At 39.8% G+C, this 16,939-nt stretch overlaps 1 protein-coding gene across 7 annotated transcripts in view; it reads left to right on the forward strand.

Moving 5' to 3' along the window:
• IFT88 (intraflagellar transport 88) overlaps positions 1 to 16,939 on the forward strand; it is a 134,310-nt gene that overhangs the window by 75,301 nt on the left and 42,070 nt on the right. For all 7 annotated transcript variants that reach the window (XM_040447981.1, XM_040447982.1, XM_040447983.1 and 4 more), the window contains 4 exons: positions 4,264 to 4,450; positions 6,253 to 6,361; positions 8,677 to 8,827; positions 9,344 to 9,459. In XM_040447981.1, the coding sequence (XP_040303915.1) occupies positions 4,264 to 4,450; positions 6,253 to 6,361; positions 8,677 to 8,827; positions 9,344 to 9,459 (563 nt within the window). The remainder of the gene's footprint in view (positions 1 to 4,263; positions 4,451 to 6,252; positions 6,362 to 8,676; positions 8,828 to 9,343; positions 9,460 to 16,939) is intronic.

The raw sequence follows: 16,939 nt of genomic DNA on the forward strand, positions 1-16,939 counted from the left end.
CAGAGAGGTAGTCCATGAGAATGAAGGCTAGGAGAGGCACTTTTGCTGGTGAGACAGCAAACTCCGAGCTGGAGATTAGCCAGAATGCAGTTTCCGGGGCAGATCTCTTTGGATCAGTACGTCAGTGAGAAGGGTTGGAAGCGTCACAGAGTGGAGGAGGGGGAAATTGGGCTGTGATGCAGTCACCACAGTCCTTAGCCGACCCTGTGGGACCCCCCGACTCGGGATGGCTGTGCAGCCCTGTCCCCCACTGCGGTGAGGGGGACGGGCCTTCGTGCCTCCGCATCAACCAGTCACTGGAGTCAGCCTGCTCGCCCGGAAGGGGGCGCAGCTTTGGGCAAGGCACCTCTTTCTCATGGGGCTAGAGTAAGTCACAGAGTGGGCTGACAGCTGAGGCCGTGGCCAGCGGCATTCCCAGCACTTCTGAAGGACAGGTCTGGGGGCTGAAGCATGGTCTCCATTACAGTCATTACATTCGAATGTAGAAAATCACTTGTAAATTTCGTGCAGATGGTTAATTAGCAACCAGATCTTGACCAAGTTTGATGAATGTGTGGGAGGAGACCAAGAAGACTTTTTAAAAAGAAAGAAAAATAGCTAGATTTAGGCGACTGAGCAGAGCTATCAGAGTATCTGATCAATAGTTTGTTGCACGTAGTTCTTGGGAAAATGGTTATTTTGAGGCAACGTAATGGGCCTGGTATATGATATATATTGAACATATATTATCGGTACCTAGTATGTGGTTGTATCAGTTTCTGTTGCTCTGGAATAAGCTGCCCCAAAATGTAGTGGCTAAAATAACTGTGTATTTCCTCACATTCTACCTGAACAGGCTGGGCTCACTTGGGTGGTCCTTCTGCTGATCTGGCCCGGGGTCACACATCCTGCTGCCATCATCTGAAGTTTGACTGAGGCAGCATGGTCCAAATGCCTCCCTCACATGTGAGACTTAGCTGAGCCGTTGACCAGCATCTCGTTCCCACCTCCTCCTCCAGCAGGGGAGCCCAGCCTTCTTACGTGGGGCAGGGTCCACGAGAGGAGACCCCAGTGCACTCAGGTGGTTACCAGGCTCCTGTGTGCGTTGAATTTGTTGTTATCTTACTGGGAAAAACCAACACGGGAGAGAACCATTCAAGGGCCTGAATACTGGGAGGTGTGACCCTTTGGGGCCACTATTTTAATGATCTGTCACTGCCTGCATTCAGTGTATCCTTTCCATATGCAAAATGTACTTAGCCCTCCAGGGACTCTCATAGTCTCACCTGTCACAGCATCAGGTCCAAGAGCCATCGTCTGCTTGGGGTCTAGATAGAGGTGGGCTTTCTCAGGTGCAGGTCCTCTTGACCCAAAGGTCTGCGAACAGGAAAACACACCGTGTCTCCCATACACTTCACATCCTCCGATGAGATAAGAGTAGGGTCACTGTAATAGATACTCTTGTTCCAAAGGGGTGAGATGGAGGCACCTCGCACCCACTAGCCCTTAGTGGGTCAGACATCTAGCTAAGCACATGTGGTCCACGCCCCCGAAAGTGAGGAAGGGGATGTTCCTTAGGTAGGGCTCAGCTCTGATCCCTGGGAGTGGTGCCCTAATCCTTTGGTCTCTTGTGGCTCTTGGCTCTGCATTCTGGGAACACTTCCCTTTACAGAAAAAATAACCTGTATTTGCAGCTGATTAACTTTCTTAGCCTGCTTTCTGCCCAGAAAAATTGGGGACCCGGAGGCTGTCTTTCATTTTGGACGGTCTGTCCCTTTAATCCAAGCTGGCAATGCTGAAACTGGTACAACTCCCTTAAAGACTTGGCAGGTTTCCTATAAATCTCATTTGGGGTACCCACATGCCCCAAGAGCTGCGTCCACAGTGGTTTTCAAGGCAGACAGACCCCTTTCCACTTAGGTGCATGAGGCTGCTGTGGCGCAGAGCCCCAAAGATATTTGGAAGCTTTTTTCTACCTTAAAGAGGAGTGCCTCCTTTGCCAGGCACTACCTTAAATCTTCCTGAGATGTTTCCAAAGGGCATTACAGCCACACCCTTGATCTGATCTCTGCCCTGCAACCAGTTCTTACTCTGAGACTTGCTGCTCAGAGAAGCTAGGGACACGAAATAATTTTATTTTCCGGCCCAACACGTCCTTGTTTTTCTATATTTCTGCCAAACTCTAGTTGGAAAATCTGAAGTTTTGTCTTAAGCTCCTCTCTCACTGTACCTTATCAGACCCAATTAAAGTAAATTAATTGGCACTTTTAACCTCCTGCCCAGAAATCTCCTTGGCCACACGCACATATCTACTGAATACACGTTCTGTCTTCCAAGTCAGTGTAGATGGCAGTTTTCCCAGTTTTATGACTGCAAAACATGACTTGCCCTTTATCTAGCCTCTGATAACAATTCCTTACTCCTTCTCCATCCTCCACTACTATGGTTCTAGTGCTTTCCAGATTTTGCCTGCTGCCTAGTCCAAAAGACAAGGTTTTTTATGTTTTGAGTTTTTTATGACAGTAGCACCCCACTTTTAAGTACCAAATTTTATATCAAAGTTCAGAGTCCACACAAATACATGAATATTCATAACAGCATTATCCATAATAAACGAAAGTGGGCGGGCACAATCCAGGTGTCCATCAACAGTGAATGGATAAACAAAATGTGGCCTATCCATACAATGGGATATTATTCAGCGATGAACAGGAATGAAATACTGATGCGTAGTACAACATGGATGAACCTTGAAAACATTTTGCTAAGCAAAGAAGCCAGACAAAAAAGCCGCATGTTATACGGTTGTGTTTATTATGAAATGTCCAGAATAAACAAATCCATGGAGGTGGAAACCAGATTAGTGGCTGCCAGGGGCCAGAGCACGTGGGAGAATGGGGAGTGACTGCTAATGGGTACAGGATATTTTGGGGTGTGATAAAAATGTTGTAGAAATGGATGTTGGTGATGGTGGTACAATTTTTTGAATGTGTAAATGCCTCAAAAATGTACATTTATCTGACCTGTGAATTGTGTCTCAGTGTTTTGAAAGTTCATTCGGGGAAGCAGTCACTGTGAGTATCATGGGAGAAGGGATGTGGGAGCTAGAATTTACCCAGTGGTGGGGGAGCTGTGGGTGAAGGTGCAGAAGGGGGGTCAGGGGCCTGAGAAGGGATCAGCAGTCAGTGTGTGAGTGGCCCAGCGTGTCCAGCAGCCACATGAAGGGGGAGTTCTTGGAGAGACCTTTGGGAAGCAGTTGCTTCTGCACAACTGCCTCCTCCGTGGGTCTGGAGCCAAGCCCCATCGGAGATCGGGGTCACGGTGCTCAGCAGGGACAGCACAGTTGGGAGGCAGAACCAGATGTGGAGTCAAAATGAGTGAGGACAGGCTGGAACCCACAGGCATTTCTGCATCAGTCCTGCAACTGATGACCAGAAAAAGACCTTCAGAGAGCAAAAGCTGCTGCTTCGTGTCTGCGTCCCGCATGTCCTACAAGTTCCTTTCAGTCGACTGTGGACAAGAACCATGCAGGGAAGGGGATTCTGGGAAATCTGGTTCCTGGCTTAAGCAAGCTGGCACAGATGCTTCACTATTTAAGGGTTGAGAGGTCTATGTCGCTTAAATGGTGATGTTAAGGTCCTTTGGCGGAAGAGACAGAACTAGAGACTTGCTAGAAATGCCAGACCTAGTAGGTGACGCAACCAATTGGATGGAAGGACGAGAAAGATAGTGGTGCCTTTGTAGCCAGCTCAGGGCTTCAGGTGTGCACAGTACTGCAGCTGTGACGTGAAATCCGGGTGTTCAGAATGGAGCCACTTGGGGCGGCTGGGTGGCCCAGTCTGTTGACCGCCTGACTCTTGATTTTGATTCAGGTCATGATCCCGGAGTGGTGGAATCGAGCCCTGCATTGGGCTCTGCCCTGAGCGTGGAGCCTGCTTAAGATTCTCTGCCTCCTGCCCCCTCCTCATGCTGTACTCACTCTCTCTCTAAAGCTAAAAACAAATAGACAAAAAAACCATTAATAAAATGGAGCCACTTACATGTAGTGTTGTTATTCAAACCATGAGACTGTGAAGTCAGTCATTAGAAACTTGGGTAGTTGAAAGAACATGATGATTAAAAATCTTGTAGAAAAAGTCTATCAAGATCAAGATATATAAAATATTTCTGTTTATCGTATTTGTAATCTCAGAAAATCTGTTTATCATGTCTGTAGCCCAGAACAGTCAGTAGAGATATTTGACGAACCCCGAATAATTTGTGTGTGTTTTGTACCTTGTTTAGGAAAATGAATTTGCACAAGCCAGTAGCTATGCAGATTTAGCTGTGAACTCTGATAGATATAATCCCTCAGCTCTGACTAACAAAGGGAATACAGTTTTTGCAAACGGTGATTATGAGAAGGCAGCTGAATTCTACAAAGAGGCTCTAAGAAATGATTCTTCTTGTACTGAAGCACTTTATAATATTGGTAAGTAAACTAGGCAGAATTGCTTTGTTTTTCTCCTTTACAATTTTTTTCTTTGTTTTCGTATTTTAAATTGACTTACAGAGCTCCAGTTCATTAGTGGAGGAGACTGACTGACTTCCCAAATTCCTACTAATACTGAATATTCAGCTTTTGCCAAACTGATAGGTGGGAAAACAAACACATTTTCTTTATGAGCAGTTTCAAACACAAAAATTGGACAGAAAAATACCCATGTCCCTTACCAACTGTATTTAACACACTTCAACATTTTGTCATATTTACATCAGGTTTGGTTTTTAGCGAACGAAACATTGTAAGACCTGAAGGCGCATCTTATTCCCTTCCTTGCCTGTCAGGGTCCCCTGAAACGGGTGTCATTCCTTCCTGTTCTTGAGTTTGCAGTGCGACAAACACATGTTGATACAATACTGCTTCTTATCTCTTGGGTTATTAATGAAGTTTCTTTTGAGGTTTTCTTCTCCCTGCATAGCTGTGTTTGGCTGTCTTTGGCTTGCTTGTTTGTTTTACCTTCTATGTTTCGTGTCGTAAACTTTCCTCAGATGTCTGATGATCCTGGCCTGTCTTCTCGCATTTAGGAGTTTGCAGCTAAAGCTGAGCGGGATCTCTGAGGCCACAAGGGAGACTGATGTGCTGGCACGCTGCCACGGGGCCATCTGCCTGATCTGCGTAGTTGGGGAACTGCCCGCTAGTCAATTGATCCAATTGGATCCTTCCTCCCGGAGAGGAGTCTTTAATCTCCTGCCAGATGCAGAAGGAAGACCTGGCTGGGTTGGGAGGAATTAGCCATTTTAGATGGAGTCAAGGAGAGTTTAAAGTCATGTTGGAGCAAGGGAGGGTGGGACCGTTCGGGTATCGGGGAAAGAGCAGAGGGAAGTGAATAGCAGAGGCCTTAATGCAGGAGATTTCTTGCCTAGATATTGATTTATTTGTTCTCTTTATAAGCTTTAAGTACTTTTCCTAGTCTGTTGCTTAGCTTTTAATTGGTCATTTGTTTTGTCAAACAGGTTTTCTAATTTTATAGAGTCAAATTTGGCTTTTGGAAAGTTTGTGGCTTCATTTATTTATTGCTTTACAAAGCCCTTCCCTACCCCAAGATTATAAAATCGTTTTCCTGTATTTTCTTTTCATACGTTTACATCTTTGTTTTTTTCTATTTAGTTTTTTTTATTATAAATTTATTGTCAAATTGGTTTCCGTACAACACCCAATGCTCATCCCAACAGATGCCCTCCTCAGTACCCATCGCCCACCCTCCCCTCCCTCCCAGCCCCCATCAACCCTCAGTTTGTTCTCAGTTTTTAGGAGTCTCTTATGTTTTGGCTCCCTCCCTCTCTAACCATTTTTTTTTCTTCTATTTAGTTTTAAAGTAAGTTTTGGGTGTATTCAAAACAGGAATACATTCAAAATAGGAATCTACATGTTTTAATTCACGTGTAGTCGGTTGTCCTGGCTCCATTTCTTACTAGTCCCTTAATCCCCGTTAAGTTTCAATGCCCATTAATTCTGTAACTGAGTCAGTTTCTGGACTGTGCATTCTGCTAGTCTGTCTACTCCTGTTTCCCTGCCGCACCTTAAAATCACGATAGTGCTCTAGCATGTTTTGGTATCTGCCCAACAATAGTGGAAAAGCCCCTCCCCTGCCTTGTTCTTTTTCAAAAAAATTCCCATCATCTCTCTCTTCTGGATGAATATTTACATATATTTAAAAATTTATCCTGTGACTTTGAGAAAATTACTTACCAGTAATAATGCTCATAGCTTTTCTTTTTCTTCTTTTTAAGGCCTTACCTATAAGAGGCTAAACCGGCTTGATGAAGCTTTGGACTGTTTCCTGAAACTTCATGCAATCCTAAGAAACAGTGCCCAAGTTCTTTACCAGATAGCAAACGTGTATCTTATGTGAAAAACTTGAGGACAGTTGTTAATTCACTCAATTGGTGATTGAGTACCAGTCGTTAAATAACCTTAGCCAATGAGGTAATTGATGAGGATAATATTTTAAATCCTATCACATTAATATGTGATAAAAATATTATTTGAGTGATACAGCTTTATTTTTTAATTTTAATTCCAGTATTTTACATTTTTATAAAATGTGTATCTTTTTAAATTTCAATTCTATTGTATATAATATAATATAATATAACATAACATAACATAATATAATATAATATAATTACACTAGTGTTATATTAGTTTCAGGTGTACAATATAGTGATTCAACAGCTCTATACATTATTCAGTGCTCATCGTGATGAGTATACTCTAATCCCTATCACCTGTTTTACCCATCTCCCCGCCCCCATCTTCTCTCTGGTAACCCTCAGTTTGTTGTCAATAGTTAAGAGTGTGTTTTTTGGTTGATCCTGTTTTAAAAGATCATTTGCATTATAAAAGAAATTATTAAAAGGTTAACACTATTATGTCTTAATTTGGGGGGGAAATAATTGAAATAGTAATTGAGCACAGATGTTTAGTACACATAAGCTATTCATTGACTGTAGGTTAGATTGTATTAACTCTGAGTCTTGTAGGGTATTTTTGAAGCAGTAACTTACTGTTTAAAAGGAAAATATTATTTATTACTGATTAGTACTGCTGATTGAGTTTGGTTAATTTATCTTCATTATTTTAGCTGACATATAGGCTTAATGAGTATAACTCTCCAAAGGCCTTTACCCTACAAAATTAGCCATTAGTTTATATGAATTCACTCACTTACTCTGTTCATTCAGTAGTCACTTATTGACTGTGTGCTATGCCACAGTCACAGTATTATGTTTAGAACTCTGTGCCAGTATTATGTTTAGAACTCTGGGGAATGTGGAAAAGTAAAACATTCCTCCCTGGTCAGTTTCTTCTACAACTCCTGGCTCTCTTTAGTTTGTTTGTTTTCTTTTTTCCCTCCTGCCTTTGGTTAGAAAAGCAGAAATTTGTTAATGTTTTTAATGCCTTTGAAACTATTTGAAAAACATTTTAATTTCTCTCCTTATTTTAAAAATAATCTTTCAAAACAACATTTGGGAAGAGTTAAAATCTTATGTAGGTTTTTAAGTTACCATTATCTTGATACAGTTTGTTTCCTTTTTTTAAATGTTTATTTATTTTTTGAGAGAGAGAGAGCATGAGCAGGGAAGGGGAAGAGAGAGATGGGGACAGAAGATTCAAAGCAGGCTAGGCGCTGACAGAAGCAAGCCCGATGTGGGGCTTGAACTCACAAGTGGTGAGATCATGACTGGAGTTAAAGTCAGAGACACTCAACTGACTGAACCACCCAGGCTCCCCTCTTGATATAACTTTTATACAGAGGTTAGGGAAAAGTATGTTATGAGGTATACCATTAATAATTTTAAGTACTACGTACTCTACTTTTGTTAGAGGGCATAAAACATTTTTTAATAAAAAAGCTATTTTTAGAGCAGAGGATTTCATGCTTATTCCTTTTAGCCTCTTTGTTTTGTCCACTTAATCTGTCTGAAATTGCCACCGTCATGATCTGATACTTCCCAGTTCCTGATCAGCTTGGATTCAGTTAAGCAATTGATAATTTTAAGGCTGTTTCAATCATTTGCTTATTTTTATATTTCTTTTATGGTATCACATTTGCCATCATTAAAAACAGAAGCTTCTTTCTCAATAAAACTTTAGATTGGAATATGTTCATTTCATTGAGACATTTAATGTAAAAATAAATAGTAGTCGATAAGTATTGCTGTGAATAAATTATTTGAGTGTATACAAAGGATTTAGTAGGCACTTGCTACAAAAAAAGAATACCCTATTTTGGGCTTTTAATCTAATTGGGGAAAACTCAAAGGAAAATACATGGAAACTCTTCCCTTAACATGTTCGACATATTAAGAGAAGTAGAATAATTGAACACAACTTTCAGGCATTTCTATTAAGGACAAATTTTGGACAGTGCTTCGAATAAAAGAGCAAACTGTTAATTCTACTAGAAATTTGGGAGTTGATCTTAGTGGATACTAATGAAGCAAAAGGAAAAGCAAGGTATATATGGAGCATGAGTGTTATTTACAGTGCCCCATTTTCATCCCCATCCCTGAAGAAATTCAGAATAAACAGTATCTAGTAGCACATTACTATAGGCTAAGAAATATTTTCATTGTAATGTTGTATTTAGGTTTGCTTATTTATTAATGAATTTGGAAAAATTGTGTTATCCTTAACGAAAACTTTCCAAGATATGAATTAATGGAAGATCCCAATCAAGCTATTGAATGGTTAATGCAACTGATCAGTGTTGTTCCAACTGATTCTAGAGCTCTGTCTAAACTAGGAGAATTATATGATAGTGAAGGAGATAAATCCCAAGCATTTCAGTACTACTATGAGGTAAGTATAATTTTATTTTCCTTTTACTTTTTAGCCTTTGATATATTGTTATAAAGCATTCAGCAGAAAAGAAAACAACAGTCAGCAGACCGTTTAGTTTTTAAAATTTAGAAATGCTTACTGGTTTTTAAATGAATGATGATTTAAAATAAAATAAAGCATTTGTGGAATATAAAATTTTTTAATAATTTTAATGCAACATTAAAATCACACTCATTTCTCCCTTGAAGCATGATTTGATCCTTTTTAAAATTCTATTACTTATTTAATTTGATTCAGATCATCTATCAGTATATCGAAAAGCTATTTATAGGTAATTTAAAAATGTATATCAAACATTAAGTGTTCTAAATCTTGTAGTTTCAAAACATAAAGTGCTTATGACCTTATGACAGCTCATGCTTTTTTGTTAAGAAATTTCATGTTGGTAAAATAAATCCTTTCAATAGGTTAAATGTTGAGGTATAAATTCTACATTGCCACTGATGTTGTATTGTCATGTCCATATTTTTCTAGTCATATAGGTATTTCCCCTCTAACATTGAAGTTATTGAGTGGCTTGGAGCTTATTACATTGACACCCAGTTTTGTGAAAAAGCCATTCAATACTTTGAAAGAGCTTCTCTTATACAGTAAGTAATTATTCTGATTTCATGTTTACTTAAATGTGTTGGGATTTGATTTTATTCCCTAGAATTAGAATCTGATAAACATATTACATTCATGAACAAATATTAATGAACATTCATGTATTATTTCCATTAAAAAAAATTTTTTTTAATGTTTATTTTTGAGGGAGAGAGAGAGAGGGAGAGACAGAGCATGAGCAGGGCAGGGGCAGAGAGAGAGGGAAACACAGAATCCGAAGCAGGCTCCAGGTTCTGAGCTGTCAGCACAGAGCTTGACATGGGGCTCAAACCCATGGACTATGAGATGATGACCTGAGCCAAAGTTGGACACTTAACAAACTGAGACACCTAGGCACCCCATTATTTCCATTTTCTTGAATGAAGTTCCATTTTATTTGGTCTTTATTGTGTTAAATATATTACCTTTTTATGCAAAAGTTTAAAAAAATACTTTCCTTGAGTTATTTTGCTCTGTGTATTTTTCTTACATTTCAACAAACAAGTATTATTTCTTTATCAATTAGAAAATCACTGACTCGGTTGTAGGACAAGGTTTCATTTCTGAAAGAGTCCTAATAGAAATAAATTGTGTTGTTTCCAATTTCTAATCAATTCACATTGTATATTACAAATTAAACTTTTTTTTTTCTTTTTAGAGCATGCAACTCTTTTTTTTTTTAATGTTTATTTATGTTTGAGAGAGGAAAGACAGAGCATGAGCAGGGGAGGAGCAGAGAGAGAGGGAGACACAGAATCTGAAGGAGGCTCCAGGCTCTGAGCTGTCAGCACAGAGCCCGATGCAGGGCTTGAACCCGTGAACCGCAAGATCATGACCTCAACCAACTGAGCCACCCAGACGCTCCAAATAAATAAGTGTCCAACATGGGCAGCTCAGGTCATGATCTCACAGTCTGTGGGTTCTAGCCCCACATCAGGTTCTCTGCTGTCAGCACAGAGCCCTCTTTGGATCCTCTGTCCCCCTCTCTCTCTGCCCCTACTCCACTCATGCTCTCTCTCAAACATTTTTAAAAAATAAAATACAGTTTATTTATTTATTCTGAGACAGTGTGTATGAGCAGGGAAGAAGCAGAGAGAGATTTTTTTTTTAAAGTTTATTTATTTTGAACGTGCATGCATGCAAGAGAAAAAGAGGGAGAGAAGGGGAGAGACGGAATCCCAAGCAGACTCTGCACTGTCAGCACAGAGCCCAACACAGGGCTCGAACCCATGAACCGTGGGATCATGACCTGAGCTGAAATTGAGAGTCAGACACTTAGCCAGCTGAGCCACCCAGCTGGTGGCCCCAAAATCTTCAAAAATTTTTTTAAATAGAGTAGGAGTCAGCAACTACCCACTACCACCCATTGTCTGTTTTTTATGGCCTGAGAGCTAAGACTGGTTTTATGCCTGTTAAATGGTTTAGAAAATAAGAGTACTTGTGTCACGTGGAAAAAAAAAAAAAGAATTATGGATAAATTAAGACGTTTTCAGATAAACAAAAGCTGAGGGAGCTTATTACCAGTACACCTACCCAATGAAAAATGCTAAAGGGAGTCCTTCAGTCTGAAATGAAAAGATGCTAGACGGTAACTCCAAGACCTAAGAAAAAATTAAAGAAGACTTGTAAAGGTAACTTCATAGGTAAATATAAAAGTACAACACTTTGTACTTTTGGTTTGGCTTATAACCTCTCTTTTCCCTATATGATTTAAAAGGCAAATACATAAAAGAAAGAATGCACAGAAAAGGAATGATGGGAATCAAAATAGTACACTATAAAAAATCAACTAAATACCAATAAAGGGCAGTAATGGAGGAATTGAGGAACTAGAAACATGTAATACACAGAACAAATAGCTATATAGAAGAAACAATCATTCTATATCAGTAATAACAAATAGAAATATATTAAACTTTTCCAGTAAAAGAAAAAGATTGACAGATTAAATAAGAAAATCAGTATCCATCAGTAAACTCTCTACAAGATACTGAATAAACCCACAATTAGAAGAAGAAAGGAAATTATAAAGATTGTATCAGAGGGGTACCTGGGTAGCTCAGTTGATTAAGCATCTGACTTCAGCTCAGGTCATGATCTCACAGTTCGTGGGTTCCGACCTCACATCAGGCTCTAGGCTGACAGTGTGGAGCCTGCCTGGGATTCTCTGTCTCTCTCTTTCTCTGCCTCTTTCCCTCTTATGTACACACACACTCTCTCTCTCTGTGTCTCTGTCACTCTCTCTCTCTCTCATTCTCTCAAAAATAAATAGGTAAATATATCTTTAAAATAAATATTCCAACAAAGTTGGGGTGCCTGGGTGGCTCAGTCAGTTAAGTGTCTGACTCATGATCTTGGCTCAGGTCTTGATCTCACAGTTGTGAGTTTGAGCCCCATGTTGCACTTTGTGTTGGGCTGTGCACTGGGCATAAAGCCCACGTAAGAAAAAAAAAAATCCAACAAAGAAAATCCCCAGAGCTAGATAGTGTCACTGGTGAATTCTACTGAGATGGTTGATTTTATGTGTCAACATGACTGGCCACTGGCTGCCCAAATTATTTCTAGGTGTGTCTGTAAGAGTGTTTCCAGATGAGACTAACATTTGCAATAGACTCAGTAAAGCAGATTGCCCAGCTCACTCTAATATTCACATGGAATCTCAAAGGGATCTCGAATAACCAGAACAATTTGAAGAAGAAGAAAGAGTTATCATACCTTCTGATTTCAAAATTTGCTACAAAGCTGCAGTAGTCAAAACAATATGGTATTGATATAAAGACAGACGTACAGATGAATGGAATCTAGAACTCAGAAATAAGCCCTTGTGTATATAGTAAATTGATTTTCAACAAAGGTGCCAAGACCATTCGATGAGGAAAGGACAGTCTTTTCAACAAAAGGTGCTCAGAAACATATCCTCTCAGAAAGGAATGAAGTTGAACCCTTACCTTACACTGTATATAACTTAATTCAGGGGCACCTGGGTGGCTCGGTTGGTTAGTGTCCACCTCTTGATTTTAGCTCAGGCCATGATCTCAGGGTTGTGGGATTGAGCCCTGTGTCAGGCTCCAAGCTCAGCATGAAGATTATCTCCCTCTGCCCCTCTCCTCTGCCTGGGTGTGCCCTCTCTCTCTAAAATTAAAACAAAACAAAACAAAATTTTAAATGGATCAAAGACCTAAATATAAGGCCTAAAAGTATGAATCTCTTAGGAGAAAACAGAGAGGAAAATCTTTATGCCATTGGATTTGACAATGATTTCTTAGATGTGACACCAAAAGCACAGACAATAAAAGAAAAAAATAGATACACTAGACTCATCAAAATTTAAAACTTTTTTACATCAAAAAGCTCTATCTACTGGCACAAAAACAGACACTCAGATCAATGGAATAGAATAGAGACGCCAGAAATGGACCCACAAACGTATGGCCAACTAATCTTTGACAAAGCAGGAAAGAATATCCAATGGAATAAAGACAGTCTCTTCAGCAAGTGGTGCTGGGAAAACTGGACAGCAACATGCAGAAGAATGAACCTGGACCACTTTCTTACACCATACATGAAAATAAACTCAAAATGGATGAAAGATCTAAATGTAAGATAGGAAGTCATCAAAATCTTCAAGGGGAAAGCAGGCAAAAACCTCTTTGATCTTGGCCACAGCAACTTCTTACTCGACACATCTCCAGAGGCAAGGGAAACAAAAGCAAAAATAAACTCTCGGGACTTCATCAAGATAAAAAGCTTCTGCATAGTGAAGGTAACAGTCAGCAAAACTAAAAAGCAACCGATGGAATGGGAGAAGATATTTGCAAATGACATCAGATAAAGGGTTAGTATCCAAAATCTATAAAGAACTTACCAAACTCAACACTGAAAAAACAAATAATCCAGTGAAGAAATGGGCAAAAGACATGAATAGATACTTCTCCAAAGAAGACATCCAGATGGCCAACTGACACATGAAAAAATGCTCAACATCACTCAGCTTCAGGGAAATACAAATCAAAACCACAATGAGATACCACCTCACGCCTGTCAGAATGGCTAACATTAACAACTTAGGCAATAGCAGATGTTGGTGAGGATGCGGAGAAAAAGGATCTCTTTTGCATTGTTGGTGGGAACACAAGCTGGTGCTGCCACTCTGGAAAACAGTATGGAGGTTCCTCAAAAAATTAAAAATAGAACTATCCTACGATGCAGCAATTGCACTGCTAGGCATTTATCCACGGGATACAGGTGTGCTGTTTCGAAGGGACACATGCACCCCAGTGTTTATAGCAGCACTATCAACAATAGCCAGAGTATGGAAAGAGCCCAAATGTCCATCAATGGATGAATGGATAAAGAAGATGTGGTATATATATACAATGGAGTGTTACTTGGCAATCAAAAGGAATGAAATCTTGCCATTTGCAACTACGTGGAAGGAACTGGAGGGTATTACACTAAGTGAAATTAGAGAAAGAGTAATATCATATGACTTCACTCATATGAGGACTTTCAGATACAAACCGGATGAACATAAGGGAAGGGAAGCAAAAATAATATAAAAACAGGGAAGGGGACAAAACATAAGAGACTCTTAAATAAGGAGAATAAACTGAGGGTTACTGGAGGGGTGGTGGGAGGGGGGATGGGCTAAATGGGTAAGGGGCATTAAGGAATCTATTCCTGAAATCATTGTTGCACTATATGCTAACTTGGATGTAAATTTTAAGAGTAAATTAAAAAACAAAAGACTCTATCAACAGAATGAAAAGACAGCCCACATATTTGCAAGTCTATATCTGATAAGGGGCTATATCTAGAATATATGAATAACTTCTATGACCCAATAACAACAATAACAACAACAACAAGAACAATTTAAAAATAGGCAAGGGATTTGAATAGACATTTCTCCAAAGTAGGTATACAGATAGATGATCAATAAGCACATGAAAGTATGTTCGACATCATTAGTCATTAGGAAAATGCAAATCAAAATCACAATGAGACACCACAGCTTTTAGGGTAGCTGTTATATTTGAAAACAGCAACAACAAAATAATAAGTGGTGGGGTGGTTGAGTACCTGGAGAAATTGTAACCCTGTGCGTTGTTGGTGGAAAAGTAAAATGGTGTTTTATGGAAAACCATCTCGTGGTTCCTCAGAAGGCTAAACTTAGAATTACCATATGATGCAACAATTCTACTCTTAAATATATACAAAGGAATTAAAATCTGAGACTCAAACAGATACTGGTACATTCATTAACATATCATTTTTCACAATGGCCAAAAAGTGTCAACAACCCAAGTGCCCATCACTGATGAATGACAGGCAACAAAACGTGGTTGTATGTATGCAGTGGGGTATTCCACCATGGAAAGGAACAGCATTGTGACACATGCTGCAGCATGGAAGGACCTGGAAAACATCATACCAAGTGAAAGAACCCAGACACAGAAAAGCAAATATGGTGTGATCCCACTTGTATGAAGTGTCTAGAATGGGCAAATTCATAGAGACAGATAGTATATTAGAGGTTACTAGAGTTTGGGGGGAGAAATGAAGTTATTACTTAATGATTGTGGGGTTTCTGTTCGGCTAATGAAAAAGATTTTGAAATAGTGGTGATGATTGTACAACTTTCTGAATGTAATTAATGCCACTGAGTTGTATATTTTAATCATAATTTTTAAAAATTAATAATGTGATGGGGTGCCTGCATGGCTCAGTTGGTTGAGCATCTGACTCTTGGTTTCGGCTCAGGTCATGATCTCATGGTTGATGAGTTCAAGCCCCACATTCGGCTCTGTGCTGACAGCATGGAGCCTACTTAGGATTCTCTCTCTCCCTCTGTCTCTGCCCCTCCTCCTCTTGCTCTCTCTCTCTCAAAATAAATAAATAAACTAAAAAAATTAATGAGATATACCAAAAACCTTTGAATTTTACACTTTATATGAGTGAGTTGTATGTTACATGAATTATATTTTAACAAAACTATAAAAAGAGGATACCTACTATATGATTTCATTCATGTAAAGTTCAAAACCAGTCTAGATCAGTATTCAAAAGTCAGGATAATAGTTGCCTGTATTAGATAAAGGAGGTAATGTTGAGGGTGTAAAGGAGGCTTCTAGGGTGTTTGCAACATTCTGTCTCTTGAACTGTAGGATAATTACATGAGTGTTCATTTTATATCAGTTTATTGAGCTGTATAGTTATGTTTTATGTGTATTTCCATATGTGTTATACTTCACAATAAAAGATTTAAAAATTAAAGAAAAAAGACAGTGTGAGCAAAGAAAGACAATACAGCCCTACCCCTGGGGGAGCCATTTGGAGATGTAGGGGGCGGGGCATATTTTAGGGTCATGATGATAGGGAGGCACTGTGAGCATTAGGTAAGCAGCCACCAGTGACGGTAAACATTCAGTAATGCATAGAGGACCTGTACAGTGAACGGTCCCATCCTAAACGCCAACAGTGCCGTCACCAAATGCTGCATTAGAACATGTTATAGGAAAACAGGGAGGGGGACAAAAACATAAGAGACTCTGAAAAATAGAGAACAAACAGTGTTACTGGAGGGGTTGTGGGAGGGGGCGTGGGCTAAATGGGTAAGGGGCATTAAGGAATCTACTCCTGAAATCATTGTGGCACTAGATGCTAACTTAGATGTAAATTAAAAAAATAAATAAAATTTTTTAAAAAGATACAATGGAAATGTTTCTTATTTATTTATTTTTTTAAACGTTTATTTATTTTTGAGACAGAGAGAGACAGAGCATGAACGGAAGAGGGTCAGAGAGAGAGGGAGACACAGAATCTGAAGCACGCTCCAGGGTCTGAGCTGCCAGCCCAGAGCCGGACGCAGGGCTCGAACTCCTGGACCGCGAGATCATGACCTGAGCCAAATTCGGACGCTTAACTGACTGAGCCACCCAGGCGTCCTGGGAAATCTTTTATAAACTATAAAGATCCATGCAAATAAATACTTTTCTAAAATGAAAAAAAAACAACAACATGTTAATAGTGGGGCACCTGGGTGGTTCAGTCAGTGAAGCGTCTGACTTTGGCTCAGGTCATGATCTCATGGTTTGTGAGTTTAAGCCCTTGGTCAGGCTCTGTGCTGGCAGCTCAGAGCCCGGAGCCTGCTTCCCATTCTGTGTCTTCCTCTCTCTCTGCCCCTCCCCCACTCATGTTTGTTCTCTTTCTCTCTCTCTCTGTCTCTCAAAAATAAAGTAAAATGTTTAAAAAAAAATTTTTTTAAAGAACATGTTAATAGTATGATTTTGTTCCTGAGATTTAATCTTAAAATTCTAAAGTCTTTTCTCTGGGGCCATTCAGTGTATTCAGAGAAACATCCTCAGATCTGCGTCAGGAGTATAAGCCTGGGCTGCCGCCCAGCTGGCAGGGACTGGGCTGAGGATCTCAGTGTCCGGAAGCAGACTCTTTGCCTCCTCCTGCAGTCCTCAGTCCAGCACCTCG

The sequence above is a fragment of the Herpailurus yagouaroundi genome, unplaced genomic scaffold (genome assembly GCF_014898765.1).
Source record: "Herpailurus yagouaroundi ecotype Mexico unplaced genomic scaffold, PumYag 197, whole genome shotgun sequence".
NCBI lineage: Eukaryota > Metazoa > Chordata > Mammalia > Carnivora > Felidae > Herpailurus > Herpailurus yagouaroundi.